At 46.2% G+C, this 16353-nt stretch overlaps 1 protein-coding gene across 1 annotated transcript in view; it reads left to right on the top strand.

The window, feature by feature from the left end:
• The window catches only part of AKAP12 (A-kinase anchoring protein 12), a 112908-nt gene that overhangs the window by 89350 nt on the left and 7205 nt on the right, over nt 1–16353 (top strand). Inside the window, 2 exon segments of the mRNA XM_001927265.7 lie at nt 14615–15706; nt 15709–16353. Coding sequence (XP_001927300.5) covers nt 14615–15706; nt 15709–16353 — 1737 coding nt within the window.

The following is a 16353-nucleotide window of genomic DNA, read 5'->3' as shown; positions in this document are numbered from 1 at the left end:
CTCCATCTTCCAACTAGAAAGTAAGTCATTGGACGCCGTGATGATGAAAGAGGTGTCCCCTTCCCCACAGTGTGCCAGCACCAACGACACAAAAACCTTTTTGAATTAGGAAAATACCTTCCCTTTTTCCCCCCTAACTCATACGTATTATTAAGACTAAATGCAGAGTAACGTGAGGAATGGGCAACAGTATTCTTTGTCTCCCAAGTACACGGGGACAGAAGAATCCTCCAACATTCACGCAAGTTCTAGATTATTGGCAGCGCACTTACGCATCTCATTGTACAAGATGGAAAAAAATACCCACCCCCAAGGCTGCAGACTGGTTGTCAGGGGACATGTGCGACGTGAAATGGACACCCTCACAGCTCTGGCCCAGGTACTGCCACATGCTGAATGCCCGCTCTGAGTGGTTGGTATCATTATTCTCCACAATCATCCTGCCAAAAGTGATGGTTTAACCTCCTTTTGATCAGGAAAACGCCATTGCTCTCGGTGTTTTCACAACTGCAGGGTGGCTCGTAAAGGACCTCTTTCTCACACGGAAGATGCTGATGTTGGGTCTGTGGGGCCCACGTGTGTGCTAGGATGTTCAGGTCAAGGCCGGGGCCGATGCTGCCCCTCACCTCGGGCTCCTGTACAGGGTTTTGCTTCTCTGGGTTTTAGCCCCAGTTACACATCTCTCTTTGGAGGTGTCCTGGGTGATGAGCCTTGGAACAAGGAGCGTGGGTTGGGTGTGTAGCATATAACGGATGGATTTAGAATGTGGAGAATTCCTGGAAAAATTCCAGGACAGTTCTGCAAATCGTGGGGGAAAGTTAACCAGTTCCAGATGTCACAGCAAGCCGTCCTGATGTGTGTGGGGATTGGAGAGCCCTGGTTATACTACGCTGAAAAAAAATCAGTGTCATAGCTGTTTGCAACATTGTACTGTTTCTCTGGCAGACCCAGCTACGTTTGGATAAAAACATTAACATTTTGTAATCTATCATATTCCTTAAAAGTTTTCTTTTTTCTTTTAAACCTCTAAAGGAAAAGAAAACAAATCATGCTATTATCGTGTAATCTCGAAGTATTTGGAAGAGTGAGAAAAGAAAGCCGATCTTGCAGCTTTTGGACCCACAAGTGGTTGTTGAGTTTTGTGGAGCTTGCGGGCAGGCTGTCTGCATGGGGAGCAGGATCCAGGACAGGACCTTGAACCTTTTGGGATCATGGATCCTTGGAGAGTGGGGAGGTGGGGGACTGTATTTTCACAAGGAAAATGTATATTCGCCCATACACATGACAGATCTCTTATGATTGATATTATAAATTGGGATTAACTGGACATTTATCTGCAGATAACATAGTTTAGTAGATAACTTCTACGTGGAAAAAGCTTTGACAGGTCTCTGCCAAAGTAGGATTTCTATCCATGAAATGTCCAAGTTTTGGTTCTTTTGACATCACGAAAGATATAACTATTCATTTGTTCTCGCATGTATTTGATTTCATTAATATTCTGTAGTGTTTTTTTTTTGTTTGTTTTGTTTTGTTTTAGCCTGGAAAGGGCTTGTTAAGCTGTTTAATATATTCAGCAACTCAGATTATTCCTGTTAAAGATAAAAGTTTTCCTGTAATATCGTAACTGAGGATAGTTTGCTTTTAAAAATGAAATTACAGTGACAGAAAGTATGTACTGCCAGCTGTTGCTTTTCTTCTCTGTTTCACTCTCCATACTTTTTCTTTACGGAGACTTTTCATTTGTCTTAAAAAAAAAAAAAACCATAAAGACCAATAAAATGCTTACTCAGGGCCTTTGCTGTGAGGAGACAACTTCAGAAGCTGCACTGTCACTTCATCCTTTATCCTTCCTGCATCTCTGAAGCTACACGTTCACCCTTAAAGACCTTCCTTCTAGAGCACGTGCAGAAAAATTAAGGGCGTGAAAGCACTTTCCATGTCATCTTTAAATCTTTTTTTTTAATTTTCCAAGTAATGTTTCCAACAGATAGACCCTCTCTCCAAAAGCAAATGATTAGAATATTCTCCCAGAAAGAGGGAAGAGAGGAGTTCCCGACCTGGCTCAGTGGAAACGAATCTGACTAGCATCCACGAAGACGCAGGTTCGATCCCTGGCCTCGCTCAGTGGGTTAAGGATCCAGCATTACCGTGAGCTGTGGTGTAGGTCGAAGATGCGCCTCGGATCTGATGTTGCTGTGGCTCTGGTGTAGGCCAGTGGCTACAGCTTCAATTCAGGCCCTAGCCTGGGAACCTCCATATGCTGAGGGTGCAGCCCTAAAAGGACAAAAAAAGGGGGGGGGGAGAAATATTTGGTTTCTATGCTGAGGTTTATTTTTACTTATTTATTTATGCTTTTTTTTTTTTTTTTTTTTTTTAAGGGCTGTACCCGAGGCATATGGAAGTTCCTAGGGTAGGGGTCCATTCAGAGCTATAGCTGCCAGACTACACCACAGCCACAGCAATGCGGGATCCATCCGCGTCTGCCACCTACACCACAGCTCATGGCAACGCTGGAATCTTAACTCACAGAGGAAGCCCAGGGATGGAACCCGCATCCTCATGGATGATAGATTCGTTTGCGCTGTGCCACAGTGGTAACTCCAATGCTGAAATTTATTTATGAAGCAAGGCTTGCATGATGTTGCTTCCAGTCCTGGTTGTGAGTAGAAAACATGTTGACACAAAGCAAGGACCAGGTAAGACCGGGTTTGGGGAGCTGCTGATGGGTATGAGGACCGTTGTGTTGTAGTCTTTTCTCGCCCTTTGAAGTGTCCGTGGGGTGGGGAGAGGACCAGCGACAAGCAGGACTGCATCAGGATGAACGTATCTGCCGGTCCTGCCTCCTAGAGCCTTTCCCAGCCGACACCGTGACCGACTCCCTTTCCCAGCCTTTTGGCCAACTTTGATGCCTGGTGAGAGTGTGGAGTTTCTAGCTGAACAATTTTCTAGCCTCAGTGACTGTGAGTACCACGCTTGGACTTTACGTATGAGAGATTTGGGGGATGAACAGCAGCCTTCTGCAAAATGGCTGGATAATTCAGAGCCTCGCATGAGTGACCATCATACACTGTGTCAGAAAGGCCCACCCTAAAACCAGTTATTTTGCGGAAGGACTTTCTGGGAAGCAAGAAAGTGTATCTCCCAATCAGTGATGCTTAAATGAGAAAGCTTTTTGACGTGCCTCTTCCCATCGCTTGGGAAGGCATGTGCAAATTCCCGGGCCAGGGATCGAACCCAAGCCATGGCAGTGACAATACCAATTCCTTAATCTGCTGAGCCACTGGGGAACTCCTCCTCTTCCAATCTAATTGGACAAATCGGAGGCAGAAAATAACTCCAGAAGGAACTGATGTGTCAGACTCGAGCAGAGGAGGTTCTGAAGTCATGTAAAAGTGAAAGTCTTAGCGACCGCTGGTAATTGTGGGTTGTGACTGGATTGTGTCCTGCCAAGTCCAAACAGGCAAACACTGGACTGTCTTTCTGGGAAGGCCTCTCCACCATTGTCATCTGCCTCCTGGCACCAGCTGCCATGGTCCCTCTTCTCTGCCACCCCTTGTCTTTTGGCTGTTCTTCTATGCATTTAACAGCCACCTTCTTTGCTCACCAAGCCAAGATCTTTCAACTCCCTCGGAACCTGCATACAGACAGCACACAGAAGCACCTTTGAAAAGCGCTCTGCTAACCGGTAACTGGAACATGCGTGGGAAGGATCCTGGTCTGAGCTGAGAGGTTCTGCCTTCAGCCAGAACCTGGGAAACACGGGGGTGATTTTGCTGTGCTGTGTACAGTTGGGATGGGACAGCAGGGCGGGTGAGAAAGGGAGTCCCATCCAGAAAGAAGGGCTTGACCACATTTGACTTTAGCTTGGTCCAAAATGGGGCAAAAAGATCTAATTTTTATATGGGGCGCAAACAAAAAGAGAACAGATAGGAAGCTATCTCAAAATGCCCATTTTCCTCTTGAACCGTTTATGTTGGGAGTCAGAGAGGTAAAAACAGGTGCCACATGGCATTCGACCTCATGGATTTTGAAAGAGCATCTCAACTTTACATATTAATGGGTTTCTGCAGCATCTTGTGCTCTGGAAGGTCTAGGAAAGTCTGGAGGCTTCCAGTTCTGGAGAGCTGAAGGCTGCTCAATACTGCCCTCTTCTGATCAAAAACTCCTCCCCAGATTTGGACAATGATTTTATACACGTGCATGTGAGCATGAAAAATTGGACCCGGAGTTCTCTAGCAGTTAAGGATCCTGCATTTTCACCTCTGTGGCTTGAGTCAGTGCTGTGGCAAGGCTTTGATTCCTGGCCTGGTAACTTCTTCATACCACAGGCACCACCAAAACAGGGAAAATTTTGGACCAACAATAGTAGTCTAAAAACAAGGTGACAGAAAACTAAATTATGCAGCCACTATGTCATAGTTTTTGTTTTGTTTGTTTTAGGACCACACCAGTGGCACATGGAGGTTCCCAGGCTAGGGTTCAAATCGGAGCTGCAGCCACCAGCCTACACCAAGGCAATGCTGGATCCTTAACCCACTGAGCAAGGCCAGGGATTGAACCTATGTCCTCATGGATACTAGGCAGGTTCGTTTCCTCTGAGCCACGATGGGAACTCCCACTTTCTCATAGTTTTGAATAGCAAATAATTTATCCAGAGGAAAGTACTCACAGGTATTAATAGCGATTATCTCTGGATATTGTCTTTACGGATGTTATTCCCAATTTTACGGTTTTCTTTGTCTTTTTTGGGGGGAGCGGGGCCTCACCCTCTGGCTGTGGAAGTTCCTGGACCAGGGATGGAACCCAAGCCTCAGCAATAACCCCAGCTGCTTCAGTGACAATGCTGGATCCTTCACCCGCTGCACCATAAGAGAACTCCTTCCGCATTTTTTTATCTTCTACGATTCATATAGATTCCTGTTGGAATTGGTAAAAAGCTATTAAAAATAAGTATTTCTGTTCTGAGGGAAACAATGAAGCAGAAAGAAAAGACATTAGGGAGTTCCTGTCGTGGCACAGTGGAAGCAATCCAACCAGGAACCATGAGGTTATAGGTTTGACCCCGGGCTTCACTCGGTGGGTTAAGGATCCAGTGTTGTCTTGACCTGTGGTGTAGGTTGCAGATGCAGCTCGATCTAGCTTTGCTGTGGCTGTGGTGTAGGCCGGCAGCTACAGCTCCGATTCCACCCCTAGCCTGGGAACCTCCATATGCTGCGGGTACAGCCCTACAAAGACAAAAAAAAAACCTTTTTTTTATTGAAGATTAGTTGATGTACAATATCATGTAAATTGCAGGTATACTCAGGTGACCTTTTGAATCATTATCTGTGAGTGGGTGGGTAAGATATGTGTTCTTTCTTTTTTTAAAAAAAGCATGACTGTAACCGTGAAAAAACTACTTTTTACACTTAAGTAGAATTCAGATTGCTCTCCACAGCAGACATGTAGCAATTTTTCTAAGTGCGGGAGTTGACATGTCTACTTTTTCTTGTCATGAGTGGCATTTACAAATTATAAAAGATTATAATGATGTATGGAGAATAAGAATTTTAATGCTTTGAAAGTACGTGGAAGGAATTCCCATTGTGACTCAGGGGGTTAAGAACCCAACTAGTATCCATGAGGATGTGGGTTCAACCCCTGGACTCACTCAGTGGGTTAAGGGTATGGGATTGCCCTGAGCTGTGGTGTAGGTCACAGACTCAGCTCAGATCTGGCGTTACTGTGGCTGTGGGGTAGGCTAGCCCCTGCAGCTCCGATTAGACCCCTAGCCTGGGAACCTCCATATGCCATGGGTGCGGCCCTAAAGAGGAAAAAAAAAAAAAAAGTGCCTGGAGTTTATTTTTCTTTTAAAAAGACTAACTTTGTGTTTACCATTAAAAAATACTTTCTTGGAGCAGTTTTAAGTTCAGAGAAAGAATGAGTGGAAAGTACAGAGAGTTTCTATACACTCCCTACCCCCCCACACGCACAGCCTCTCCCACTGTCCACATTCCACCCCAAGTCGTCCATCTGTTACCATCGATACACCTGCCTTGGCATCATTGCTACCCAAAGTCCATGGTTTCCGTTAGGCTTCACTTGTATTATTGCACATTCTGTGAGTTTGAACAAATGTATAATGATATGTATCTACCATCGGTGTTTCATGCAGAGTAGTTTCCTAAAAAAGAAAATCTGTCCTACAACAAATCCTGTGCCCTGCCTCTTCTTCCCTTCCTCCTCCCCACTTCTGACAACACAGGCTTTTTTTTTTTTTTTTTTTGCTTTTGCTATTCTGGCCGCTCCGCGCATATGGAGTTCCCAGGCTAGGGTCGAATCGGAGCTGTAGCCACCGCCTACGCCAGAGCCACAGCACTCGGATCCGAGCCGCATCTGCAACCTACACCACAGCTCACGCAACGCGGATCGTTAACCACTGAGCAAGGCAGGACCGAACTGCAACCTCATGGTTCTAGTCGGATTGTAACCACTGCACCACGACGGAACTCCTTTTTTTTTTTTTTTTTTTTTTTTTTTTAATGCCACCTGCAGCACATGGAAGTTCCAGCTAGGTCAATCGGAGCTGCACCTGAGACCTATCGGAGCTGCAACTTGCTGGAACAAACCCACATCCTCACAGACACTATGTTGGGTTCTTAACACACAATGGGAACCCCAACACGTCTTTTTTTTTTTTTTTAGGGCTGGACCCACGGCATATGGAAATTCCCAGCCTAGGGGTCAGTCGGAGCTACAGCTGCTGGCCACAGGCACAGCCACAGCAACACAGGATCCAAGTCTTGCCTGAGACCTACACCACAGCTCAGGCCAACGACAGATCCCCAGCCCACTGAGCAAAGCCAGGAATTGAACCCGTATCCTCATGGATACTAGTTGGATTTGTTTCCACTGAGCCACTGATCTTTTTTATTATCCCCACATTTTGCCTTTTCCAGAATACCATACAGTTGGAATCATACAGTATATACTACCTTCTCAGATCGGGTTCTTTCATTCAGTAATATGCATTTGGTGCTGAAGGATATTTTATTGCCTGTATGTACCATAGTCCATGTATCCACTCTCCTAATAAAGAACATCTTGGTTGCTTCCAAGTTTTTGCAGTTAGAACTAAAGCTGCTAGAAATGTCTCTGTGCAGGTTCTGTGTGGACATGTTTTCCACCCATACCCATGTGGGTATGAGTCAATACCAAGGATATTTGAGTCAATACCAAGGAGCATGATTGCTGGATCAAATGGTAAGAGAATATTCAGTTTTGCAAGAAACTGCCCCACTGTAGCTGTATCATTTTGTATTTCCCACATACAACCATTTTTTAATATCGATAGATAGATTGATTTAATGATTGACTGTCTTTTTAGGGCCACACCCACAGCATATGGAAGTTCCCAGACTAGGGGTTGAATCTGAGATGTAGCTGCCACTACCCCATAGCCACAGCAACACAGGATCCGAGCCATGCCTGCGACCTGCACCACCGCTCACAGCAACGCCGGATCCTTAACCCACTGAGCAAGGCCAGGGATCGAACCTGCGCCCATGTAGATGCTATTCGGGTTCATTGCTGCTGAGCCACGAAGGGAACTCCCCCCGTATACAACCATTTTTGAAGTCAGTTTATTCCTCTGTAGACCGTTTGGAGGGACCAGGTGACCTCTGCCTTCCAGGTCTGAGGCTCTATGATTGGAAATGATAGCTTTGTAACGGGGACCTGCAGGAGGTCCCCAGTTCTTGTTCTAACACTCAGGAAATTAAAGCACTTGGAGCTAAACCAGCCCATTCACAGGTGCCTGCTGTGCCCTGGGCCACTATAAGGCAATTCCCCCAATGTGCGGCAGCTCCGGGGGCCTGGGATTGACCTTGGGCCACAGCAGCAATCCGAGTTCCTATCGTTAAGGCCGGATCCTTAACCATTGCCGCACAAGACAACTACCAAGGTGGGTTTTAAATCAACGACTAGATGGAATGTTGTGGGGATAAGAGAGATGCAGTTCAGGAACGCGGTGGCAGTGAGGTTTGGCTGGTTTTTCGGCCTGGAGTGTGCTTCCTTCGCTTGGAAGAGGGACCCCTGGCGGTGATGCTCCTGGCCCCAGAGCTTTTCCTGGCTCGCGGTCCAGGCGGCTGCGCCCTCTGTGACGCGTGCGGCGGCCCCTAGGGGGCGCCCTTGTCAGCAGCGCGGCTAGGGGGGCGGCCGCCAGTCTCCATCCCGCGATGGGGCAGCGGGGAGAGGAAGGCTGGGCCTCCCGGGCCTCTGTCGGGCTGCCCCTGCCAGCCGGCGGCGCGCGCCATGCCCTGGTGGAGTAACCTCTGCTGTGAGTAGCGCGCGCCCCCCAGCGGCCGTTCGCCCCGAGGCCCGGCGGGCGGAACCGCCTGGAGCGCCCCGACGTGTCCTCTAGAGGGGTGTGTGGGTTTCCGTCCTTCCTCCTTGCCCTTGCTTGGATCGGACTCGGGCACAGGAGCACGCTGGCTGCAGAGCCACCCTCTGGTTTGCTGAGGCTCCCCTGGGGCCCGTGCAACATGGGCCCAGACCCTCCGGTCTCGGAGGGATCCTCTGCCCCCGCAAGGCTGCTTGTTGATTCTTGCCAGAAAGGGACCCACCTGGGAAGACGTTGTCTTGAAAGGGGGGTGGGATAGATTGTGTGGGGCGGGGTCACCTGGGAAGGTCTTTGCCCAGGGGGTCGGCGGGAGGCTAGGTTTTAGATGATGTAGGCCTCAGAAAACCACAAGGATTTAGCCAAGGTCAGAAAGTTACTCCCATTGGGGAGCCCGGGGGCAGGCGAGCAAACGGGGTGGGGACGGGGTCGGGTGGGGAGGGGGCGGGAATGCAGAACAGGATGAAGCGGCCCTTGCTACGCGGGCCCCATCACGAAAGCACGTAGCCAGGTGATGGGAAATCTGAGAAGTAGAATCTGGGCTTCCCTGCCTCCTGTTCCCAGCTGAGACGGGAGCCACAAGGTCGCACGTGGTTTGAGGCAAGTTACGTACCTCTAAGCCTAAGTGTGCAAAACTGGCTTATAAGTTAGAATGTCATTTTTAAATGGCCTTGACTGCCAGGCTAGATCGTTTAGAAGACTGTTCTTTAGGTGCTGGAGCCATTAGGGATGTTTGACAAGTAGCTTCCTACGGGGTCAGAGGGGTATTTTAGGAAGCAGGACCTCTCCATAAGGTTCTTAGAGGTCCGGCTGGTGCAGAAGGCAAGTGGAGATCAGGGCGGAGTGGGGTTTGTCCAGCCTTAGACACGAAGCACAGAGGTGCCACCTCGGCCAGCAGAGCCCTGCCCCCTCCGGAAGATTGTTGTGACAGTAGCAGCTCCGAAGGATTACGTAGGTCAGAAAGAGGCCGCAGACCATCTGACCGGTTTGGATTTAAAATGTTCCTGCGATCCTAAATTCTTGGTAATGGGTTCAGCCATAGAGCACTACAAAGCAGTCATCTGAGTATTGCTAAGCTGTAGCAGAACCATCAATGGCTATTTTGTTCTGCCAGTTGGCAGCTGCTCATCTTTGTTTCCTGAGTTTGGCCTGTAAACATTCCAGTCACCCCAGAGTTTTTAAAAAGTGTTTCACATCGAAGCACAGATTTTGGAGCATGGAGAGAAAATAGCGTGTATAACACCTGCTTTCTCCCACTATGTTAGCAAAATGTCTCTGCATTTTCTAGTGGTTTCTAGAGAAGTTAATTTATGGGTATTTTTACCTCGGGCTTGCTGGCAGGAAATTTAATTTATATATGTGTGCATTACTAGTAAAAGTTTAGTAGAATAGAGTTATTATTGGGGCTTGACTTTTTTCTCTAGTGTATTTCCAATGATATCATCTACCATTTTTTAAAAAAAGGTCACATCTATTGCCATGCATTAGAAGTGTTTATGGAAAGTTCTCTCATGAGTATGCCTTTATAACTGGGAAAACTTGTATGAAGTAGTTCGTAGAAATGCACTTTAAGAAGTGTTTAGATTTAACAATATAAGCTAGTTTAAAATAGGAACAAATGGAAACTTGTAGCATTTTCTTCTTATTTCAGGATTAATACATACTTTTAAGATACTTTAAAAAAATAATGGGGAGAAAAAATAAAAAATAATGGGGAGAGAGTGTCCCCAAAAAACTCTAACTGGAATATCAGGGTTGAATATTCTGGACAAATCTAATCACATGTGTTTGGATTTTTCTTTCTCTTGGGATATTTGCCTCTGTTAATGTGGGTCATAACTTTTCCTTTATTGTTTAGAAAGTCTAAAGTTGGTCACAAATGTGTATTTCAAAGTCTTTTTTTTTTTTTTTTTGGAGTTCCCATCGTGGCATGATGGAAACGAATCCGACTAAGAACCATGAGGTTGAGGGTTCGATCCCTGGCCTCGCTCAGCAGATTAAGGAATCCGGCATTGCCGTGAGCTGTGCTGTAGGTCACAGACTTGGCTCAGATGATCTGGTATTGCTGTGGCCGGAAGCTGTAACTCTGATTTGACCCCTAGCCTGGGAACTTCCATATGCCACAGGTGCATTTTTGGTTTTTTTTTTTTTTTTGTTTTTGTTGCTATTTCTTTTTTTTTTTTTTTTTTTTTTTTTCTTCATATGCCACAGGTGCGGCTCTCAAAAACCAAAAAAAAAAAAAAAAAAAAAAAGGAAAAAAAAAGAAATGCCAAGTTATTTTTTTAATCACCTGGGGAGTTTTTCCCCCAAATTAATTTATTTATGAAAAAAAGTTAAGATATGAAAAAGTTGAAAGAATTCCATGGCGAATGTTATATATGTGTATTTATTCAGATTCTATAATTAACATTTTACCATATCGCGTGTCCCTCCAACCACCCATCCATTCATGAGTGCATGCATATTATGTCGTTTTTATGCACTTCAAAGTAAGTTACAGATATCAGTATGTTTCAGCCCTAAATACTTCAGCATGCACATATTAACTAGATTTGTTAAAGTGATTTTTTTTTTTTAATGGAAAAGGGAAAAGTACCCTGTAAGAAGGGAGTACTTCGAAGTAATAGAATTGCTTTTTCTTCAGATCTCCTCTATCTAAAGTGTTCAGGTCAGTTTTATTTTTCTTTCCTTTTCCCTTTTTTTTTTTTTTTTTTTTTTTTTTGGTGGCACCCATGGTACATGGAAGTTTCCAGGCCAGGGATTGAATCTGAGCCGCAGCTGTGACCCAGGTCAAAGCTTTGGCAATACCAGATCCTTAGCCTGCTGCACCACCATGGGAACTCAGTATTTTTATCTTTTTAAAATGCTATTGTAGATGTTGACCTCAGTTAGAAAAAAAGGAGAAGTGGCTGATTGCCAAAACTCTTACAGAGACAGCTATGGCACTGTCACCAGACCAAGGTCCTGCCCGCCACTGCAGCACGTGGGGCCAGAACACCTCCTCCATATCCCTTCCTGCCTCTCTGCAGCAGCGGAGGCCCAGATGATCACAGGTTTTACCTGCGAATATTAAAAAGCTGGTGATGTTAGACTAGAGAAAGCTGGAGAAAAAGGACTTTAGGCTAACTCAGAGCAAGATACAAGGCATGTTCAAACAAGGCTCTGCATGCAGGCTCTGGGCTTCCCTTGGGTCGTACTTTGGACAGTTTTTCAGTGAACTTTCCAGGCTTCAGTTTCAAAATGAAGCCCAGTGTACAATGGAAGTTTGTAGTCACAGGTTTGTAATATTTCACATAAAGAATAAACTTATTTTCAGGTGGAAATAAGGTTATATAAACTGGAGGAACTTACGGATTTGGAGATACATATTGTTTCTGTATTTCCAAGTATTTCTTTTTTTTGTCCTTTTTTTTTTTTTTTTTTAGGGCCACACTCAAGGATATGGAGGTTCCAGGCTAGGGGTTGAATTGGAGCTGTAGCCACCAGCCTACACCACAGCCACAGCCACAGCAACTGGGGATCTGAGCCATGTCTGCGACCTATACCACAGCTTACGGTGACACTGGATCCTTAACCCACTGAGCAAGGCCAGGGATTGAACCTGTGTCTTCATGGATACTGGTCAGATTTGTTTCTGCTGAGCCAAGATGGGAACTCCTCCAACTATTTCTTGCAAATATTTCTTGCTATGTTCTAAGCATTGGTAGGGAAAATGGGGTATAATTATTAAGGTTCATTTTTTGCAATAGGCATTAAGTATATTATTAGAACTTTATTAGGGCCTTTTTGTGTGTCACTTTCAATTGATTTTTTTGTTTATCACAGAAAGCAATACTAATTAGAAAATCAGAAATTCAAATGAGAGAGAGAGGTTTTTAAACCAAAACAAGGTCATGGTGTATTGTTTGGTAATCTGCTTTTCTTCAGCCAAAAATTCTACCCTTTCATTTCATTCCACTTTTTCAGTAAAAATTCATCTCATCTAATCTCAAATCATAAATCATTTCAAGAAGACCCCAAAATGTCATTGCGCTGGTTTGCCCTCATGAATATGCAACCCGGGACCATTCCTGACATCTCTGGTTGTTTTGTTTCTTCAATTTTTTTAATTTAGCATAGAATCTCGCCCTTGAGTAAATCGTATTGACTTGCTTCTTTAACCCCCAACAATTTGAAAAGTTCAAACCTACAGAAAAATATAATGAACAGCTGTATACACTTGACCTAATTCAACATTATTGATATTTTACCACATTCTCTCTCCTCTCCCCTCCACCCCCCATTCTCTCTCCTTAAACTGGAAAGTTACCTGTACACAACCCATTTGTGCTTCTGTTTGATTTTTGTCCTTTGCAGCATTGCTAGATCAGACCAGGCTAGTTATTTTATAGACTGTTCTTCAGTGTGCACTGTTATCTGTTTGCACACAATTCAATTCTGTTAAACATTTTTGTCAAGAGTCCTGTGTAGGTGATTTAGGGAACTTTTCAGTCCCTCACTCAGGAAGCGCGATGACAGCTTTGTCACATTATTGGAGATGTCACTTCTGATCACTTGGTTAAGGTGGTACCTGGCAGGTTTCTCCATTGAGGAGGAAGCTGTTCCTTTTGAAATGAAGTCATCTGCGTACTGATGCTTTAAACCCGTAGGTGTGCTGGCAATCTCATCCCACAGTTTTAGCATCTCTTGATCCTTGACTGAGTTGTTAGAATGACCTTAGTAAATGTGATTTTTGTTAAGTCTATCGATAAACAGCCAGCTAGGCTTTCCCAGACAAGGCAACTGCGTAAGCTATAGCCAGTCAAATAATTTACGTGCTTTGCTTCCAAGTCTTGCCCGTAAAAAACTTCCTCTACCTCCTGTCTTTGTTTGTTTGTTTCCAAATGGCTAGTTCCAAACGCATTCAGTTATGCCCACATTCAAAAGAGTAACCAGGCTGCCCAGGAAACAGTGTGGCATTTATTTTACATAATGAGAAATTATTTTTATTTTTCTAAGCAAGTGACAAAGTCAGGTTCAATTGGCCCTACAGATGAAGTGAACTAAAACACAGCTTTCCCCTCCCCAAATTAACTGCAAGAGAAAACCTGCTTCTATTAGAATTTCATTTAAGTGAATTGTTTGATGAATGATACAAATACATTTAGAGATAATGGGCTTTCAAGGCGGAACAGCTATTTACCTTGGCTTGGGAAGAGCCTGAAAACTGCCTATGAAAGAAAAAACTGTTTTTTCTTACTTGTCCTCAGTAAATAATACATGAATCTTGATGCGGTAGAACCTTCAATTTGAAAGAGAATACCTTTTTTCATAAGGAAATATTCCCTGCTCCTGTTTACTATTTTAGTATCACTTTTTAAAAAATTGAAATATAGGTGATTTAGTGTTGTGTTAGAAGTATCACTCTTGGTTCATAGATTCTATTTTTATTCAATGTATTATAACCCATCTCTGTCGTTGTTCTTTTTTATGCCTCAAAGCTTGGCCAGCAGGAGCCCTTTTAAGCTGGCTCCTGTGTCCTTTTGATATGCACCCCCCCCACCCCACCCCCGCAGCACTGGAGCACCCTCTTTTGTCACAATAAGATGATCTTTGTATTTTCCCTGACCCAGCCCAGAATTTCCCCAGGAAGCACTGGCCCTTGGGACTTGTTGAAGAGACCAGGTAGATATTACATGGAATGCTTTTCTCTTATATTTGTCTAGGTACTGATTTAGCTTCATTTCTCCAACCCTATATTTCCTATAAAGTGGAAGTGATCTCTGAAGCTTGATGGATTCCTTTTTTTTTTTTTTTTTGGTCTTTTCTAGGGCTGCCCCCCCAGCATATGGAGGTTCTCAGGCTAGGGGTCAAATTTGAGCTCTAGCTGCCAGCCTACACCACAGCCACAGCAACGCAGGATCCAAGCCACATCCGAGACCTACACCACAGCTTGAGGCAACACAGGATCCTTAACCCACCGAGCGGGGCCAGGGATGGAATCGGAGTCCTCATGGATACTAGTCGGGTTTGTTACCACTAAGCCACAGTGGGAACTCCTGAATTTTTAAAGGTCATTTGAAAGCTGCCCAATCTATTGAGATTTGCAAAGAGTGGTAAGACCCTTACCTGATTTTGGGATTGTCTGATGTGCAAGAAAGTATTCATTGGCTGTGGTTTTTTAAATATTTAATTCCTTGAATTAATAATCCTTTTCCCCCTTTCTGTCTTCCACCTCTCTCTCTCTGTTAATAGTTGGACAAAGAGAGTCTGAAGATGTGAGTGAAAAAGAGTCAGACAAGGAGATGGCTGCTAGCTCAGCGGTGGTTCAAGACAACGCCAAGGATGGGCAGGAGGAAATGCCTGAGGTGGTCGAGCAGCTCCCAGCATCAGAGAGCAGTTTGGATGAGCTGACACAGGCCGCGGAGCCCCAGGCCAACGACGTGGGCTTTAAGAAGGTGTTTAAGTTTGTCGGCTTCAAATTCACCGTGAAAAAGGATAAGACCGAGAAGTCTGACACGGTGCAGCTCCTCACCGTCAAGAAGGATGAAGGAGAAGGGGCAGGAGAGTCCGACGGCGCTGGGGACCACCCGGAGCCCGGCCAGGAGATGGGGGACGCGACCCCCAAGGAAAGTGAACTGAAACAGTCCACCGAGAAACCCGAAGAGACGCCCAGACGGGAGCAGAGTCGCACGGAGATCTCCCAGTCTGGCCAAGCCGCCGAGGAAGGCAAAGAAGACGGAGAAGAAAAGCAAGAGAAGGAACCCACCAAATCTCCGGACTCTCCCACCAGTCCAGTGGCCAGCGAAACCGCATCGCCCTTCAAAAAATTCTTCACCCAAGGCTGGGCCGGCTGGCGCAAAAAGACCAGTTTCAGGAAGCCGAGGGAGGACGAGCTGGAGGCTTCCGAGAAGAAAAAGGAACAAGAGCCAGAAAAAGCAGACGCAGAAGAAACGGAGACGACCCAAGAGCCCTCCGAGCTGCCACCCCCGGCAGAGGCCACCGAGAGCGCCCCGGAGGCCAGGCTGTCGGCGGAGTATGAGAAAGTGGAGCTGCCCCCGGAAGAGCAAGTCCAGGCACCTCCCGCAGAGAAGCCCGCCCCTTTAGCAACAGAAATATTTGATGACAAAGTAGAGATCGTCGCGGAAGTCCACGTGAGCACGGTAGAGAGGGACGCCGAGGAGCCGAAAGCCGAGGAAGAAGAACCAGGAGAGGCCGCGTCACCTGAAAAACCCACGGACACCAGTGCTGACCTGCCGGAGGCAGACGAGCCCGCGGAGGAGCTGCTGGAGGCGGAGGAAGATGCTGCCGCCGCAGGGGCCCCGGCCGCCGGGGGAAAGCGCCGCCCACACCCCCCGAGGGCGTTGTGACCGAGGCGGAGGTGCTGTCCTCGCAGGAGAGAATTAAGGTGCAAGGAAGCCCTTTAAAAAAACTGTTCACAAGCACTGGCTTAAAAAAGCTTTCTGGAAAGAAACAGAAAGGGAAAAGAGGAGGAGGAGATGACGAGTCCGGGGAGCAGCATCCAGCCTCTGCAGAGTCTCCCGACAGCCCCGACGAAGCGAAGGGTGAGAGCTCGGCCTCGTCCCCGGAAGAACCGGAGGAGATCACGTGTCTGGAGAAAGGCGTAGCCGAGGCCCCCCAGGACGCGGAGACAGAGGAAGGGACCACTTCTGATGGAGAGAAAAAGAGGGAAGGTGTGACCCCCTGGGCATCTTTCAAAAAGATGGTGACGCCCAAGAAACGGGTGAGAAGGCTTTCTGAAAGTGATAAGGAGGACGAATTGGACAAGGTCAAGAGCGCCACCCTGTCTTCCACGGAGAGCGCAGCCTCCGAAATGCAGGAAGAGGCGAAAGGAAACGGAGAGGAGCCGAAACCCGAAGAGCCCAAGCGCAAGGTTGACACCTCCGTGTCCTGGGAAGCTTTAATTTGTGTGGGGTCATCCAAGAAAAGAGCAAGAAAAGCATCCTCTTCCGATGAGGAAGGGGGGCCGAGAC

The sequence above is a fragment of the Sus scrofa genome, chromosome 1 (assembly GCF_000003025.6).
Source record: "Sus scrofa isolate TJ Tabasco breed Duroc chromosome 1, Sscrofa11.1, whole genome shotgun sequence".
In the NCBI taxonomy this organism is placed as follows: Eukaryota; Metazoa; Chordata; class Mammalia; order Artiodactyla; family Suidae; genus Sus; species Sus scrofa.
Note: the sequence above shows the minus strand (reverse complement) of the source record. Positions and strands in the feature narration are given on the sequence as shown.